Source organism: Elgaria multicarinata, chromosome 2 (genome assembly GCF_023053635.1).
Source record: "Elgaria multicarinata webbii isolate HBS135686 ecotype San Diego chromosome 2, rElgMul1.1.pri, whole genome shotgun sequence".
NCBI lineage: Eukaryota > Metazoa > Chordata > Lepidosauria > Squamata > Anguidae > Elgaria > Elgaria multicarinata.
Genome location: NC_086172.1, coordinates 81,937,321 through 81,951,062, shown reverse-complemented (window position 1 = coordinate 81,951,062; position 13,742 = coordinate 81,937,321). Strand labels below are relative to the sequence as shown.

General features: G+C 45.4%; 1 protein-coding gene across 4 annotated transcripts in view; it reads left to right on the top strand.

Moving 5' to 3' along the window:
- The first annotated feature begins 11,608 nt into the window (after positions 1-11,608).
- The window catches only part of SYT7 (synaptotagmin 7), a 271,828-nt gene continuing 269,694 nt past the window's right edge, over positions 11,609-13,742 (top strand). For all 4 annotated transcript variants that reach the window (XM_063117019.1, XM_063117018.1, XM_063117016.1 and 1 more), the window contains exon 1: positions 11,609-12,045. In XM_063117019.1, coding sequence (XP_062973089.1) covers positions 12,018-12,045 — 28 coding nt within the window. In that variant the 5' untranslated portion in view covers positions 11,609-12,017. The remainder of the gene's footprint in view (positions 12,046-13,742) is intronic.

Genomic DNA, 13,742 nt, shown 5'->3' with positions numbered 1-13,742 from the left:
AAAAATTCATAGTCTCTCGTTAAATTATCCCAAGCTTCAGAATTTCCCCCCTCCTAATAGTGTTCTCAATCAACTTTCCCTCCCTCTTTTATTTTCTACTTGCTTTGAAATATCTGCTGCTACTTCGTAAACCGGAAGGATGTCGTTTTTTTCATAAATATGATTTGAAAGAAATTTGGCCAGATAACTGGTTTTCAGAGTCCTCTGATGGTGTGACCTTCTCACCCTTTAGCAATTATCACTCATTATAAATGGTCAGATGTTTCCTTCCTCTATCCAATCTCCCCTTCCCTGCTTGCATTCAGTTAATGAGCAAATAGATTGTTCTCAGCTTACACAGAGCCCCAGTTTTAAAAATGAACTTTATCGTATTTGCAACCTGACCTTAAATGGATTCACTCAGATGTATATCCAAAAGTTACCTGGTTTACACATGGAAGAGTGTAAGCTGGGATGATGATGATGATGATATTTATATCCTGCCTTTTTTCCTCCAAGGAACCATAGGCAGCATACATAATCCTCCTCCTCCTCTCCATTTTATCCTCACAACAACAACCCTGTGAGGAGGGTTGGGCTGAGAGTGTGTGACTGGCCCAAAGTCACCCAGTGGGTTTTCATGGCTGAGTGGGGACTAGAACCTGGATCTCCTAACTCCCAGTCCAACACTTTAGCCACTACACCACACTGGCTCTCACACTGGAATGAGTTAGTACATGCTGTATTACTTCAAGACTTCAGTTGTGGAAAATCCAGGTGTGTATGTGTTTAACTGTTTCTCCATGTCAAACAAAAACAGTACCTCCTTGCAAATAGAAAACTGTTTGCCTGCTATGCTGGTTTTCTGTTTGTAGGGAGGTGTTGTTTTTGTTTGACATGGAGAAACAGTTTAAATGTTTGTTTAAATGCATGGCAGTATACAAAAATGTGATCACCCACTTGCAGACTGTGAAGACTTTCAGACGGGGGGGAAACGCATTTAAGAACCTAAGAAGAGCCATGCTGGATCAGATCAAGGGTCCATCTAGTCCAGCACTCTGTTCACACAGTGGCCAGCTAGCTGTTGGCCAGGGACCAACAAAGCAGGACATGGTGCAACTGCACCCTCCCACCCATGTTCCCCAGCAACTGGTGCAGATAGGCTTACTGCCCCTGATACTGGAGGTAGCACATAGCCAGTTTTTTATGGGAAACTGCGGAAAGGAGCAGGATCCACAAACATCCGTGAGTGGCCAGTCACGAGCATTGCCATAAATTGCTCATATAAAGAAGCCCTGAAGTGCTGCAGCTCATCCCCTTGATCTGTCCTGAATCTTTTTTCAAAGAACAGATAAAAGGGCACAAGGCTTTGTGCCCATAGTTTCGCCACAGGCTCTGTGGCCATGCCCAGATCTTATGCACCAGGCTAAGTGGTCAGTTTTCAAGATAGCTGAATACCCAAGTTAGTCGTTGGAAAGCAAAGCCCATTTTGGTGCTTTAGAGAGCATTGAGCTGAATGGAAGAACACCCTCCCTTTCTCTGTCTAAACTCTCGCTGCTCACTGGCAAAAGAGTGATGACATTTCTTCCTTCCTTTTACACTCCTGTCAAACTGCTCAACCCCTTTCCCATCAAATAATGTTAAGAACTGAAAAATAGCCTATTGAAAACATTTTAAAAATTCAAATTGTTCATTTAAACCTCTCTCTGTGTCTTTCATAACCAGTTCACATACCCCAAGTTTCCATGGGTTTTCATGGCCAAGTGGGGACTAAAAGCCGGATCTCCCGACTCCCAGTCCAACACCTCTTCTTGTTTTAATGTTTTTGTTTTCATTGGTTGTATCATTATGTTAACTTTTTGTACACTGCCCCTGGAACCTATTGAATAGTGGGGTTCAAATCAAATAAGCAAATACATTCTATACTGTACCAGCACCACCTGCCCTGACCACCAATGCTCTGGTGAATATGGCTGGGCTGTGCATGCTCCAGCAAGGTGTAGAAGAAAAGCAGGTTGAAAGATGCATGCTCCTTTTTATGTTTTTAAGCTATACTCTGTGGATGAAACACAAGGTTTTGCCATATGGTCTGAAGAGATGGGGGTTGTTGAAGGACTATGGAATGTCATTGTCTGAAATGAAGAAGCTGTTGTTGTTCGAGAGTTCTTTGCTGGTAGTTGCAGCTGGACAACCACATGTCAGGTATGCTTTAAGGTGGATTCTTGCACTGAGCAGGGGGTTGGACTCGATGGCCTTATAAGCCCCTTCCAACTCTGCTATTCTATGATTCTAAATTCACAGCTACTTGAAAAAGAACTATTGCTAGTACTTTGCAGTGTGGCACTTGAAATAGAAGTCTTGAACAAGAAGCTGCTGCTCTGTGCTGCACTTCCTTATCACCTTTACTGAGCTACCATGCTATGAAGGCACCTGGTCCCCAAGACACCAGACTGTTGCTGAGGAGCAAGGCCTACATAGATGCTGGAGGCGGGATGCATAGAACATTTGTCAGCAAGTGCATCCCAAGATAATTGGAAGCAGAACCCAGATGTAGATTTTTGGATGGGCACTAAATCCCAGCAGAGCCTGGGGACTTTGATTTCAGTGGGGCTGCGAATCCATTCTGGGTTTCAGTCAGAACCATTCAGAACACAAAAAGAGCCATCCAAGGTGCTGAACGCTATCCCCAAAATATTTTCAGCACCTTGGATAGCTTCTTTAGTATTCTGGTTGGTCCTGACTGAAACCCAGAATGTATTCACAGCCCCACCAAAATCGGAGCCACCAGCCTCCACTGCCATGTCCTAAACTTCGGGACAAAGCTTCGCTAGATTGTGTTCCAGAAAGCAGCCAGTTTTCCATGTTATTGCTTTTTGAGTAAGTGTGTTTTCCCTTGTGATATGCCATGTGTGCGAGTATGAAAATATTTGCCCAGTTGCAGATCAGGGTTTCCTGTACTGCAGGCTTGACTTACTAGGCAAGCAGGGGGAAAAGGGGGGATTATCATTGAGCCTGGTCCCTTGTCTCTATACAAGGAGAATATGTCTCTGAGAGTATGTCTTCTGTTCTAGCATGTCTGTTCTTCTCCAGCTCTCTGAGGTTTTGCCTGCATGTCAAGGGTTATGCTAACAGGACGTAGGGTTGGAGGAAACCCCTTCTATTCTAATAGTATAATACAGTATATTTTCTCTAAAGTAACTCCCTCTATATTCAGTGTGTTTTACTCCCAAGGAAACGTGCATAGGTCTATCCCTTGGTTTTTGCACAAATATTGAGAGCAGATGGGAGATCCCCAGATCCCATCAAGCTTCACTCACTGGGACCAAAGCGTCTTAGTTTCTCCACCACCATGGTAGTATCTTGCCAGAGGCGGTAAGTTCTGGCTTGCTCTCTGGTGTACACTCGGCACTATCCCTGTGGATGTTGACAAAGTAGTATGGAGCTATCTGCACAGCAGGGGCTGTGGGGCTCCAGATATCAAGAGGCACCCAGCTGGTTTTGTAAAGCTTCTAACTCTGGCTTGACCCCTGTCCTTGCCTGGTTGGTACCAGCTTTCCAGTCAGGCATCCTTGACATGTATGATGCTCATGTGATTCTAAGAGAAAGCAACACTTTCATATCTTTTCTTGTTCTCCTGGTTCTGGAATGACCCTGTGTATCTCTGAGAGTGTGAAGTCAGCATTCAGCAGTGCTCTAATTTTATTATGACTGCAAGCTCAATTGTACGGGACCTTTTCACCAGAGATTATTGTACATTTAATTACTTGGCTATCACTTGCAAAGGAGTAAGTCATATATGATTTGAAGTCTTATTAATAGTCTCCTCAGGTAGAGGGCTTCACACAATCAGCTGACTGATTCTCTATCAGATTAGGATCTTATCGACATACCTTAGTGTTCCTTTGTTCTGATAGGTTTTCATCTGCATTATTTAAAAATGTGTTTCTTCACCAACATTTACTAAGCAATGTTGCTGGCATCAGGGATAAGCAAGGCAATTTCTGCAAAAGCTTGATCAAAGCTGAACTTCATCCTCACAAAAACTCAGCACCTTGTGGGTGAAGTTAATTAACAGAAAGGAAGAAACATTTTGCATGCTTATTAGGATTTAGAAGCAGAGAAGACCAATACCAGAAAATACTTAAATCTTATTTCCAGCTTGCTAATGTTTCATAGATTTAACTTAACTTCAAGAACGCATTCTTCTTTGCAGCTGCATCCTGTTAATGGCTTCCAGTTATCTTGTGATCAGCCATGATCCACGTCTCCTTTCTTTTCTGTTTCCAGCTGATAGAGAAAAATGTTTATCTGTCCCTAGATGCATGACCTTCTCAACTTTCATTCTATTGAATTTCAGTCTGCTTCTATTACTCTAGTCCTCCATAAGGTTATCCTGTTCATCCTGCAGAACTTCCTAATGCTATTACCAGAGTTTTTCACCCTGGCTGCATCCCTAGGTCATCATGGATGAATAATCTTGGCATCTTTGTTGTGCATACAGGTGTTGAAGGACTTGAGCATCCAAAGCAAATTGCAGCATCCTGATATGTCACCCAGGAAGGCTCATGTGACTGATCCCTGCATATAATGTTGCAATGGTTAAAGTGGCTGTATCGTGGTTGTAAAGCAGTGAAGAATTGTATCTTAGAGCATCATCAGATGAGCTCATTACTGGGCACCCATGGATTTTTGCGGGTCCTTTTCACGATGCCGTCTGCCTCCCGTACATCTTCTGCTCATTTTCCCATCACAAAAAGTGCATCATCAGACAGGGAGAGGGATTGTGTTTCTCTACCATTGCTTTTCTGTCTCACAATAGGGACAAGTAGCTTTCTCTTTCTTCACATGGGGAAGAAAGAAGCAGCAGCAACAACCATTCAGTGGGTGTTTTATCATGCTGCTTTTCCTGCACACAGCAGGAAATGGCAGCAAATTTCGCCTCAAAAAATGGATTTACTGGGTCTAATTTTGTCATGGAAAAAGGAGCAGAAGGAGTGGGAGATGCATGGGAGGCAGACGTCATCATCAAAAGGACCTGTGAAAACCCATGAATGGCCAGTAACGAGTGTGCGATAAAATGCTCATCTGATGATTTATTTATTTTTATTTATTATTGCATTAATATCCCGCCTTTTTCCCTCCAAGGAACCCAAGGCGGTGTGTACATAATCCTCCTCTTCTCCATTTTATCCTCACAACAACAAGCCTGTGAGGTAGGTTGGGCTGAGAGTCTGTGACTGGCCCAAAGTCACCCAGTAGGTTTCCATGGCCAAGTGGGGACTAAAAGCCGGATCTCCCGACTCCCAGTCCAACACCTCTTCTTGTTTTAATGTTTTTGTTTTCATTGGTTGTATCATTATGTTAACTTTTTGTACACTGCCCCTGGAACCTATTGAATAGTGGGGTTCAAGTTAAATAAGCAAATGCATTCTATACTGTACCAGCACCACCTGCCCTGACCACTAATGTTCTGGTGAATATGGCTGGGCTGTGCATGCTCCAGCAAGGTGTAGAAGAAAAGCCCTTTTTGTTTTTAAGCTGAACTCTGTGGATGAAACACAAGGTTTTGCCATATGGTCTGAAGAGATGGGGGTTGTTGAAGGACTATGGAATGGCATTGTCTGAAATGAAGAAGCTGTTGTTGTTGGAGAGTTCTTTGCTGGTAGTCATGGCCTTCAGCTAGCACAATAAACTTATGATGATGATGATGATGATGATGATGATGATGATGATTCCCAGTCCAACACTTTAGCCACTACGCCATACTGGCTCAAAAAGATGATGCTCAAAAAGACCCAGAAAATCTGACTTGTTTGCCTGTGGTGATAGGTGCCATTTCCTGCTGTGTGCAGGAGAAGCAGTCGGATAAAAACACCCGCTGAATGGGTCACGTGGTCATTGTTTGCTTCTTCTTTCTTCCCAGTGTGAACAAAGAGGAAGCTGATCATCCCTACTGTGGGACAGAAAAGTGACAGTAGTGAAACATGATCCCTTCCACCCTGTCTGATGTAGTTTACTGGAGACTCTTGGGTGAGATGAAGTAGAACTCAACTGTAATGTGTGTGGTGGTGAAATAAATTTATAAAGTTCCAGAGGGGTGGCCATATTAATTTGTTGCAAAGAGCCTTGTAGCACCTTAGACTAACACCTTTATTCTGACATAAGGTTTCATGAACAATGATGAATTGTACTGGAAAAGAATGGAGCAGTGGTTTTCTTGTCAATAGTTTAAATGAAAGTTTCCCACGAAAAGGTTCCCCACTGCCTTGCAAAAGGCCCCATGCACCAGGTGTAAGAGTGCACACCACATGGAGGGTAAAGACTGGGTAAGCTATTCATTTGCCTTCCCCATTTAAACAAAACTATTTTCTCACAGCCTCAGGGGAAGCAAGCAAGATCAATTGGCAAACAAACTTCTATTAAGTGCACTTGCTGGAAATGTTTATTCGTTGTTCCTGAAAAATACTGAGTTTGCTGAAACTCCAGCCCAGTGTTTAACAACTGGTGTTATATTAAATGTTGTATGTGTGTGTTTGGGGGCACCTGCTGTGTGTAGCAGAACCTAGCATGCACAGCCCTTCCTTCCTACAACCCCTTTATCAGCATATGGCAAACCTATTTGGGGAAAGGAGCCAACTCATCTGGTTTCAAGCCAGCACAAAAATAAAATATCTGTAGAAAGGCCACCAAATGCTTGTTCCAAACTAGTCTGGAAACACACATGATGAAATGAAAGACTTCTACTGTGCATGATTACTTCTAAGAAAAGAGCAGCTCTCAGTCCATCCTAGTTCTGCTTCCTTTAAGATAATCCTTTTATTATTAGCAATCATGTCTAAAAGATGTTCCAGTATGCAACATACTTTGCCATTTATTTTAATTTATCCTCATAACAGCCTCCATGAATTTGGTTAGTCAGACACACAATGACTTGACTACAACTTCCAGAGGAGAAGCAGTATCTGTTTATTGTGCCTAAAACATCAAAGAATCCTGTGGTACTTTAAAGACTAACATATTTATTATAGCATAAGCTTTTGGGGACTACAGTCCCTTCCACCAGATGCATGAAGTACTATCCTCAGTTGGCAAGTATATCTATATCTAATCTGTATCTATATGGATGTATAACAATATACATCCATGTAGTATTATGCATGCATTTTAATTTAATTATTTTTTATTATTGCATTTATATCCCACCTTTTTTTCCTCCAAGGCAGCATACATAATCCTCCTCCTCCTCCCTATTTTATCCTCACAACAACAACCCTGTGAGGTAGGTTGCGCTGAGAGGCTGTGACTGGCCCAAAGTCACCCAGTGGGTTTCCAATGACCAAGTGAGGTCTAGAACCCGGATCTCCCGACTCCTAGTCCAACACTTTAGCACTACACCACACTGGCTCTTATATTGTATTAACAATATAAACGGAGTCAAATGGCAATGAAATTCTTTGGCTAGAAAGCTTCATGGCTCTTAATCAAAACCTAAAATGCTACCTTGATGCCACACTGTCAGTTGAGGGGGGCTTCCAAAGAAAGCACTTCTAAATATCAGCTTCCAATTTTCGAAAAAGAATTTATCCTTTAATATGAAAAAAGATGCTAGATGACCCAACTATTAGGATCTGAGAGAGAGAAATGCCACCTTTCACAATATCTGCATGGAAATCCTATATACTAACGATGAACTCATTCTCAGAATGTGCAACCTTATGTGGCCAAAAGAGCACCCACACACACACATGGAAGTGATATCAGGTAGCTTGGGGAACCCCGAAGTTTGCAGAAGTAGGGGGGAACCTAAAGAGGGAACCCCCCAAACATATCAACGGGGACTGAGCATGATCAGTCGGCAAAGAATGCTGACTGACTATTCTGGGGAATTGGGGGAGGGGAGAGAATAGAATGGAGTATCCTGGAAGATGGTAAGAGCTTTTATACATGAGGCTGTTAATCCACTATATCTGCTTTCATTGTAGAATTGAGATTGAATTACTACATGAAAATCATTTTCTTTCCTGCCTTTCTACTACATAACCTCTAGGTGACACTGTGGTATCGTAGAATAGCACAATTACACAACTGGAAATTGTGCTCTTTTTTCTTTTCTTTTCTTTCTTTTCTTTTTTTTTTTTTTTTTGCTTTCACAAACAATAAATTTCCCTGCCAAAAGTGCTGGTTAGACACAGAAACTAGTTTTACCCTACCCTGTGCCTGTTTGGTGCATTCTCTTCCCCTCCTTATTGTTTTATTATGATTTTATTAGAATGTAAGCCTATGCGGCATGGTCTTGCTATTTATTGTTTTACTCTGTACAGCACCATGTACATTGATGGTGCTATATAAATAAATAATAATAATAATAATAATAATAATAATAATCATGATCCAGTAAACAACTGTGAGAAAGGAATGACAAGCGCAAGATAAATGCCTTGTGAAGAAAAGCCCTATGACTCTTTGAACAGCAGCACTGCACAAAGAGTTAATGGGAAGTGAACTTCCAGTAAGCGACTATGTGGAAATACAACTTATTTTCTTGGGCAGAAGTTAATTTAGGGTATTTCATTAATAGAAGTAGACACATATACATAAGAAAATTATAGAAGAGTAGTTCTTACAGCAGAAAGATACGTGCTAACTTTGGCATAAGCCCCAAGGAGTTAAATGGGACATGCTTTTTAGTTAACATGCACTAAATTGGACTATAAGCCTTCCCTTTTATGGACGCTTCGTTTGGAGCTAGTCCTGCTGAGATCAGTGGGACTTACTTCTGAATAAATGTACACAGAACTGGGCTATAAATACAATCCTACATACAGGCTGTTTAACATGCATTGACTTCAGCAGGATTTTAACAGAACAGTGTGTAAAATTGCAGCCCAAGGGTGCAATCAGACTAGCAGTCTTATCAGATTTCATTTTAGTTATGTCTCTCGCTATCTCCAGTACATTTTCTTGTACATAGTGCTTCCTGTTCCTGGAATCACAAGACTCAGGATTTCCGCACTAAAATAATTTGTGCAATTGCATCCAAGCACTCACACATGCCATCATAAATTTGAAGCTGTGTGTTCAGAGAAAAAGAAAAAGATAGGGAACGGGTTTTGAGATGGCATAATGAAGTAGCCATGTTCCAAGCACACGGTGAATACATGATACAGTCAAAAGGAATTAGCATAATATCTGTTCTAAACAAATGTGTATGGTAATGCAATACAAATGCTGCATGTGTGTGTTTAAGGAAAGGCTCCAGCAATGAATGAGGATGAGTGGGGAAATTGCTATAGAGAGACTTCTATCTATAGTAATTTCAGAAAATTCGGTACCTCTTTAACATAATACAACCTTTAATATAAAAAATGTACAAAATATGGAGTCTTAAAAAGTGAGTGATTGCAAGATGTGATGCTGACGGTGTGCTACCTTCTCATGTGACTATACCAATATTATGAATAATTACTATTTACATAGTATTTTCCAGAATTGCTCAAACCACTTCACACACATTGTTTCAGTATGCTTTGTAACAACCCTGTCCAATAGCCAGTATTCTTATCAGGCTCACAGAATGGGGGAAGGAGTGAGGTTGACAAATGGCAGGTTGTTTAAGGCCACCAGGTGTGTTTTTCATGGATAAGCTGAAATCCGAAGCAAGGATACTTGAAATTTGAACCAAGGCTCTTAAGGTTAAAAATAAAGTCTACAACTCCAAATACATGTATGCAGATGAATTAACGCCCAATGAAAGAAATGGGATTTTTTCCAAGTAAAGGTTTCAGAATGGGATTGAAGCAATAGTATCAAGGCAATAAGGGTCCCTTCCCCATCTCCCCGCCCCCACCCCCACCCCCACCCCCGCAGCTCAAGGTCTCCCTTTCAGCTCTGGCTGCTCTCATACATTACATTTTTATCTCACTCACCCTTGCATAGGATATAGCTTGTGGGCTGGGTTTCCTTTTGTTTTGTGATGGTTCCCCCACCCCCTCTTCAAATGCAAATGTTAAACTAGCAATAAAAGACGGAGGAAGAAGGAAGCTTGTGCTTGTGTTTACTTGCTTTAGGAATGATAGAGATCTATTCTTCTTCCAACACACAGCCAGCGCTAGAATTTATTCACCCACAACAAAGCGTGAAAATCCAGTCCTGGTCTTAGCTGAGATTCTCTCAGCCAAGAAAACCTGGGCCGATCATGAAGCATGGGAGATGATGCTTTCTCTTAATTTACTAGAAAAATAAAACAAAAACAAACCCCGGACTGGAGCTGTGTGCGCACTGGAGCAGATTGTCAGCTCAAAGAGGACTGGAGTTTGGAGTGAACTCAGATACCCAAAGGGTGTTGGAGGAGGCACGGAAGTGAACATCTACGCTCAACAGGGGTAGATCCTAGTAGTAGCAGACTGTGTCGTGAAAAGAAAATGCAAAAGGACGGGCCGGTAGTTCGGGACCAAAATTTTTGTAGGAATGAAATTTGATCACAGCGATCTTTGGAGGCCAGCCACTGACCAAAGACAGAAGTGGATTTTCGTGTCAATTGGAGCAGTTTCTTCTATGCTGGATGGGATCCAGTTTTGTACATAGGCGTGCACAGCACATTTCATTAGGGTGTGCACCCGGGGGTTATTTTTTTCAAGGCGAACATTTATTGAATACTCAACCATAAATGACATTATTTGTATTCATTCATTTATGTGTATTAGTAGACACTGATGCCCTACTCCGCATTTGGTTTGCCTGACCACGGGAAGGCTGTTGCAGGTGAGAAGGGGGTAATGAAGAGATGCACCTCAAGCCCCAGCATTGGTGGGGATTTGTAGTGACACTGGCCAGAGGAGGGGATTAAGAGGCGATATTAGCCTTCCCCCAGCCCTCTTTGAAGCGTGGCTCCTGGCAGAGCAATTTCTTTTCACTCCTGCTGCGAGGAGCAATGGTGTGCTGTTGGGGGCAGCGGAGCAGCCAGAGGGCAGCAGGAGGGCTGTTCCTGCTAAGTCTGGATCCCCCTCCGGATCCCTACTCAATGCCCCCCTCCCAATTCAGCACTTATTCCTTGAGACATTAGGGTGTGCCTGGGCACACCTATGGTTTTGTATCAACTCCTCCAGAAGTGAACTTTCAAGACTTGTTGCAGGAAAAGGATGAGATCTGAATTCTGTACCCATTTTGCTGGCTTCTCCTCCCGCCACATTTCCTAGCTCAGGCTAGACAGTCACCACTACTCTGGTCCCAGAGTGGGCCTTTGCGCACCCATGATACCTGTTTTCGGGCAGGTTCAGTATGCTGAGGAGAAAACCCCCACATCCAGCCCTTGCCAGTGCAAACCTAGCAAGCGCCCAGAGAACCATCTGACTTTCTGATTTCCAAGCGCTGTTGCGCGCGCTCTACCGGCTTAGCCGGGAGCAAACCCGCCTGCATCTCTTGAGGAGGCGCGCGCAGGGAGCCTCCATCTCGCGCGCCGCTGTTCTGGGCTGTGTCTTTCCATCCGTCTCCCTTGCAATTTCCTCTCCCACCAGCAGCGAGCAGCAAGCGGACGCTTTGCGAGAGGAGGCGAGAGCGAGACGCGCGCACAGTCAGCCATACAGGTTCGCAGCGCGCGCGCGCTCTCCCTCACACACACACCGAGGGGAGGGGAAGGGCTCCAGAGGCTTGGCATGTTCCTGTGTGGACGGCAATCAGTCAGCGAGCCCAGGAGCCGGAGGGCGAGCCCCTGCCACTAGGCGCCTCATCCATTCATTCCGCCTCCTTCCTCATGCCGGCTCTCGCTCTTTCGCAGCCCGCCGCCTGGGACTCCAACCTGTTTGTGGAGGTCACTCTTGGGCCGCCAGCAGCCTGTGGCTTCTTCTTTTCCCATTCGTCGCCTCCTTGCAGCGTCTGATGCTCTTGCCAGCGGGGAGACGAGCTGGACACTGACCGAAAAGCAGCCCCCCGCACGCTCTGGGACTTATACGCCGCCGCCCCCTCCCCGCCCCATTACACACCTACACCGGAGGGATTTACTTTGTCGGGAGGAGCCCGGGGACTGACGCGCTGAGAAAAAAATGTACCTCGACCCGGAGGCGGCCAAAGGTAAGTGCTGCGCCCACCCCACCCCCACTGCTGCACGCCTGTCGGGGCAGGGACCGAGCCTTTTTTGTGCAGCGCCGGGCGCTAACTCTGGGCTGCGAGTGGGTAGGACCACCGCCTTTGTGTGTGTGTGAATGCGCGCGTGTGTGTGCGAGAAAGAGCGGCGGAGACCGCTGCGCCGCTCGGCGCACCTGGAGGAGAAGAAGGAAGAAGAATGCCCGCGGCTGATTGGGCAGGGAAACCGGAGCGTGGGGGGTGGGGGTCAGCACTTCGCAAGGAGGCAGAAAGGGGTCGGGAACGTGTTGGGAGCTGCGGCTGCGAAGAATGGTGGGCGGTGGCGGGAAGCGAATCCCGGGGCGATGCTGTCTTCCCTTCGAGGCGGCGGCCGCACGCTGAGGGAGGCTGCGTGGGTCGGTGGGGGCGGGTGGGTCGCGCGACAGAAGGCTCCCGGGGCACAGGGCTTCGGGGTACAGCTTTGGCGGGAACTTCTGGCGAGAAGAACGCCGCGGCCGCCCTCTGGCACCTGCTGCTGAGGCGGAGCCGCCCCAGCCCCATCCATGGCCGGCGCCGCTTCCGGGGACAGGCAGCGCCTGAGGAGAGAGAGAGGGGGTTCGAGGTCGGCGCCGGAGTTTGGCGCGAGGGGAAGGAAAGCCAGGCCACGAAGGCGCGCCTCGATTTCCACGCCCCTCGCTTTCTGCTCCCTTTGCCCCCTCGTTTTTGCCACCCACACCCACCCACACCTCTGTTCCCTTCTTTCGGCCTCCCCTGGACTTTACGGAGTTTCCCAGTCGCTCGTAGTTCCAGCAAAAAGTCACACTGCGGCTGCCGCCTCTCTTCTTCGAAATGAGCCACTAGTCGCTGCTCCTCAGAAGCCCCGCAACCGAGGAGGCACCTGCTGTTCCTGGAAGGAAAGCAGCTCAACCTGACCAGGATCGTGTCCGACCCGCTTCTAGCCGGGGGTGTGGCGGGCGCCGTGCGAGCAGCCTTGCCTTGCCTTGCCTTGCCTGGCCTCCCTCCTGGCCGCCAGACCCAGGCTGGCCGCAGCTCCTTTCTTCCAGCAACGCATTAGCTGCTCTCCGTGAGCTCTTGCGGTTTCTGAAGAGAATGTGGCCATGGGTGTTTTGTTGATGTAATGCTGTAAACAGTCAGCTTTCATGAACATAGTATACATAACACACACACACACACACACACACACACACACACACACACACACATATATAAAAACATTTTTATTCTGGAATAATGAGCAAATCTATCTCTAGCCCTGTATTCACAATAGTTGATTAAAATCCCACACACACACACACAGACACACACACACACACGTGTGGTACAGAGACTAAGGAAAGCCTACACTGTTTTTGCTGCTTTGGCTGTATAAAAAGGAGTGGTTAGAGTGCATGGGAGAGGAGGAGAGTGTTTCGCCCTTAAGTGGCTGCCTTAAAGATGTGGCATTGCCTTCAGAACCCTGCTGCTAAAACACATAACTTCAGATGCAGGAGCCATGTCAAATCTGGAAATGGTTCTTTTCTTCTCCTTCTAAGCCTGTATGTTCTTGTTAATACACTGGCCTGATTTCTAAAAGTAGCAAGCAGCAACCAGTTTACCAGTCCAGTTTATTGAAACTTACGGTTTATGTGAGCAAGCAAGAAGCCTAACTTCACGAGAATTGAGAAAGCATTATTTGGAAATTAGGT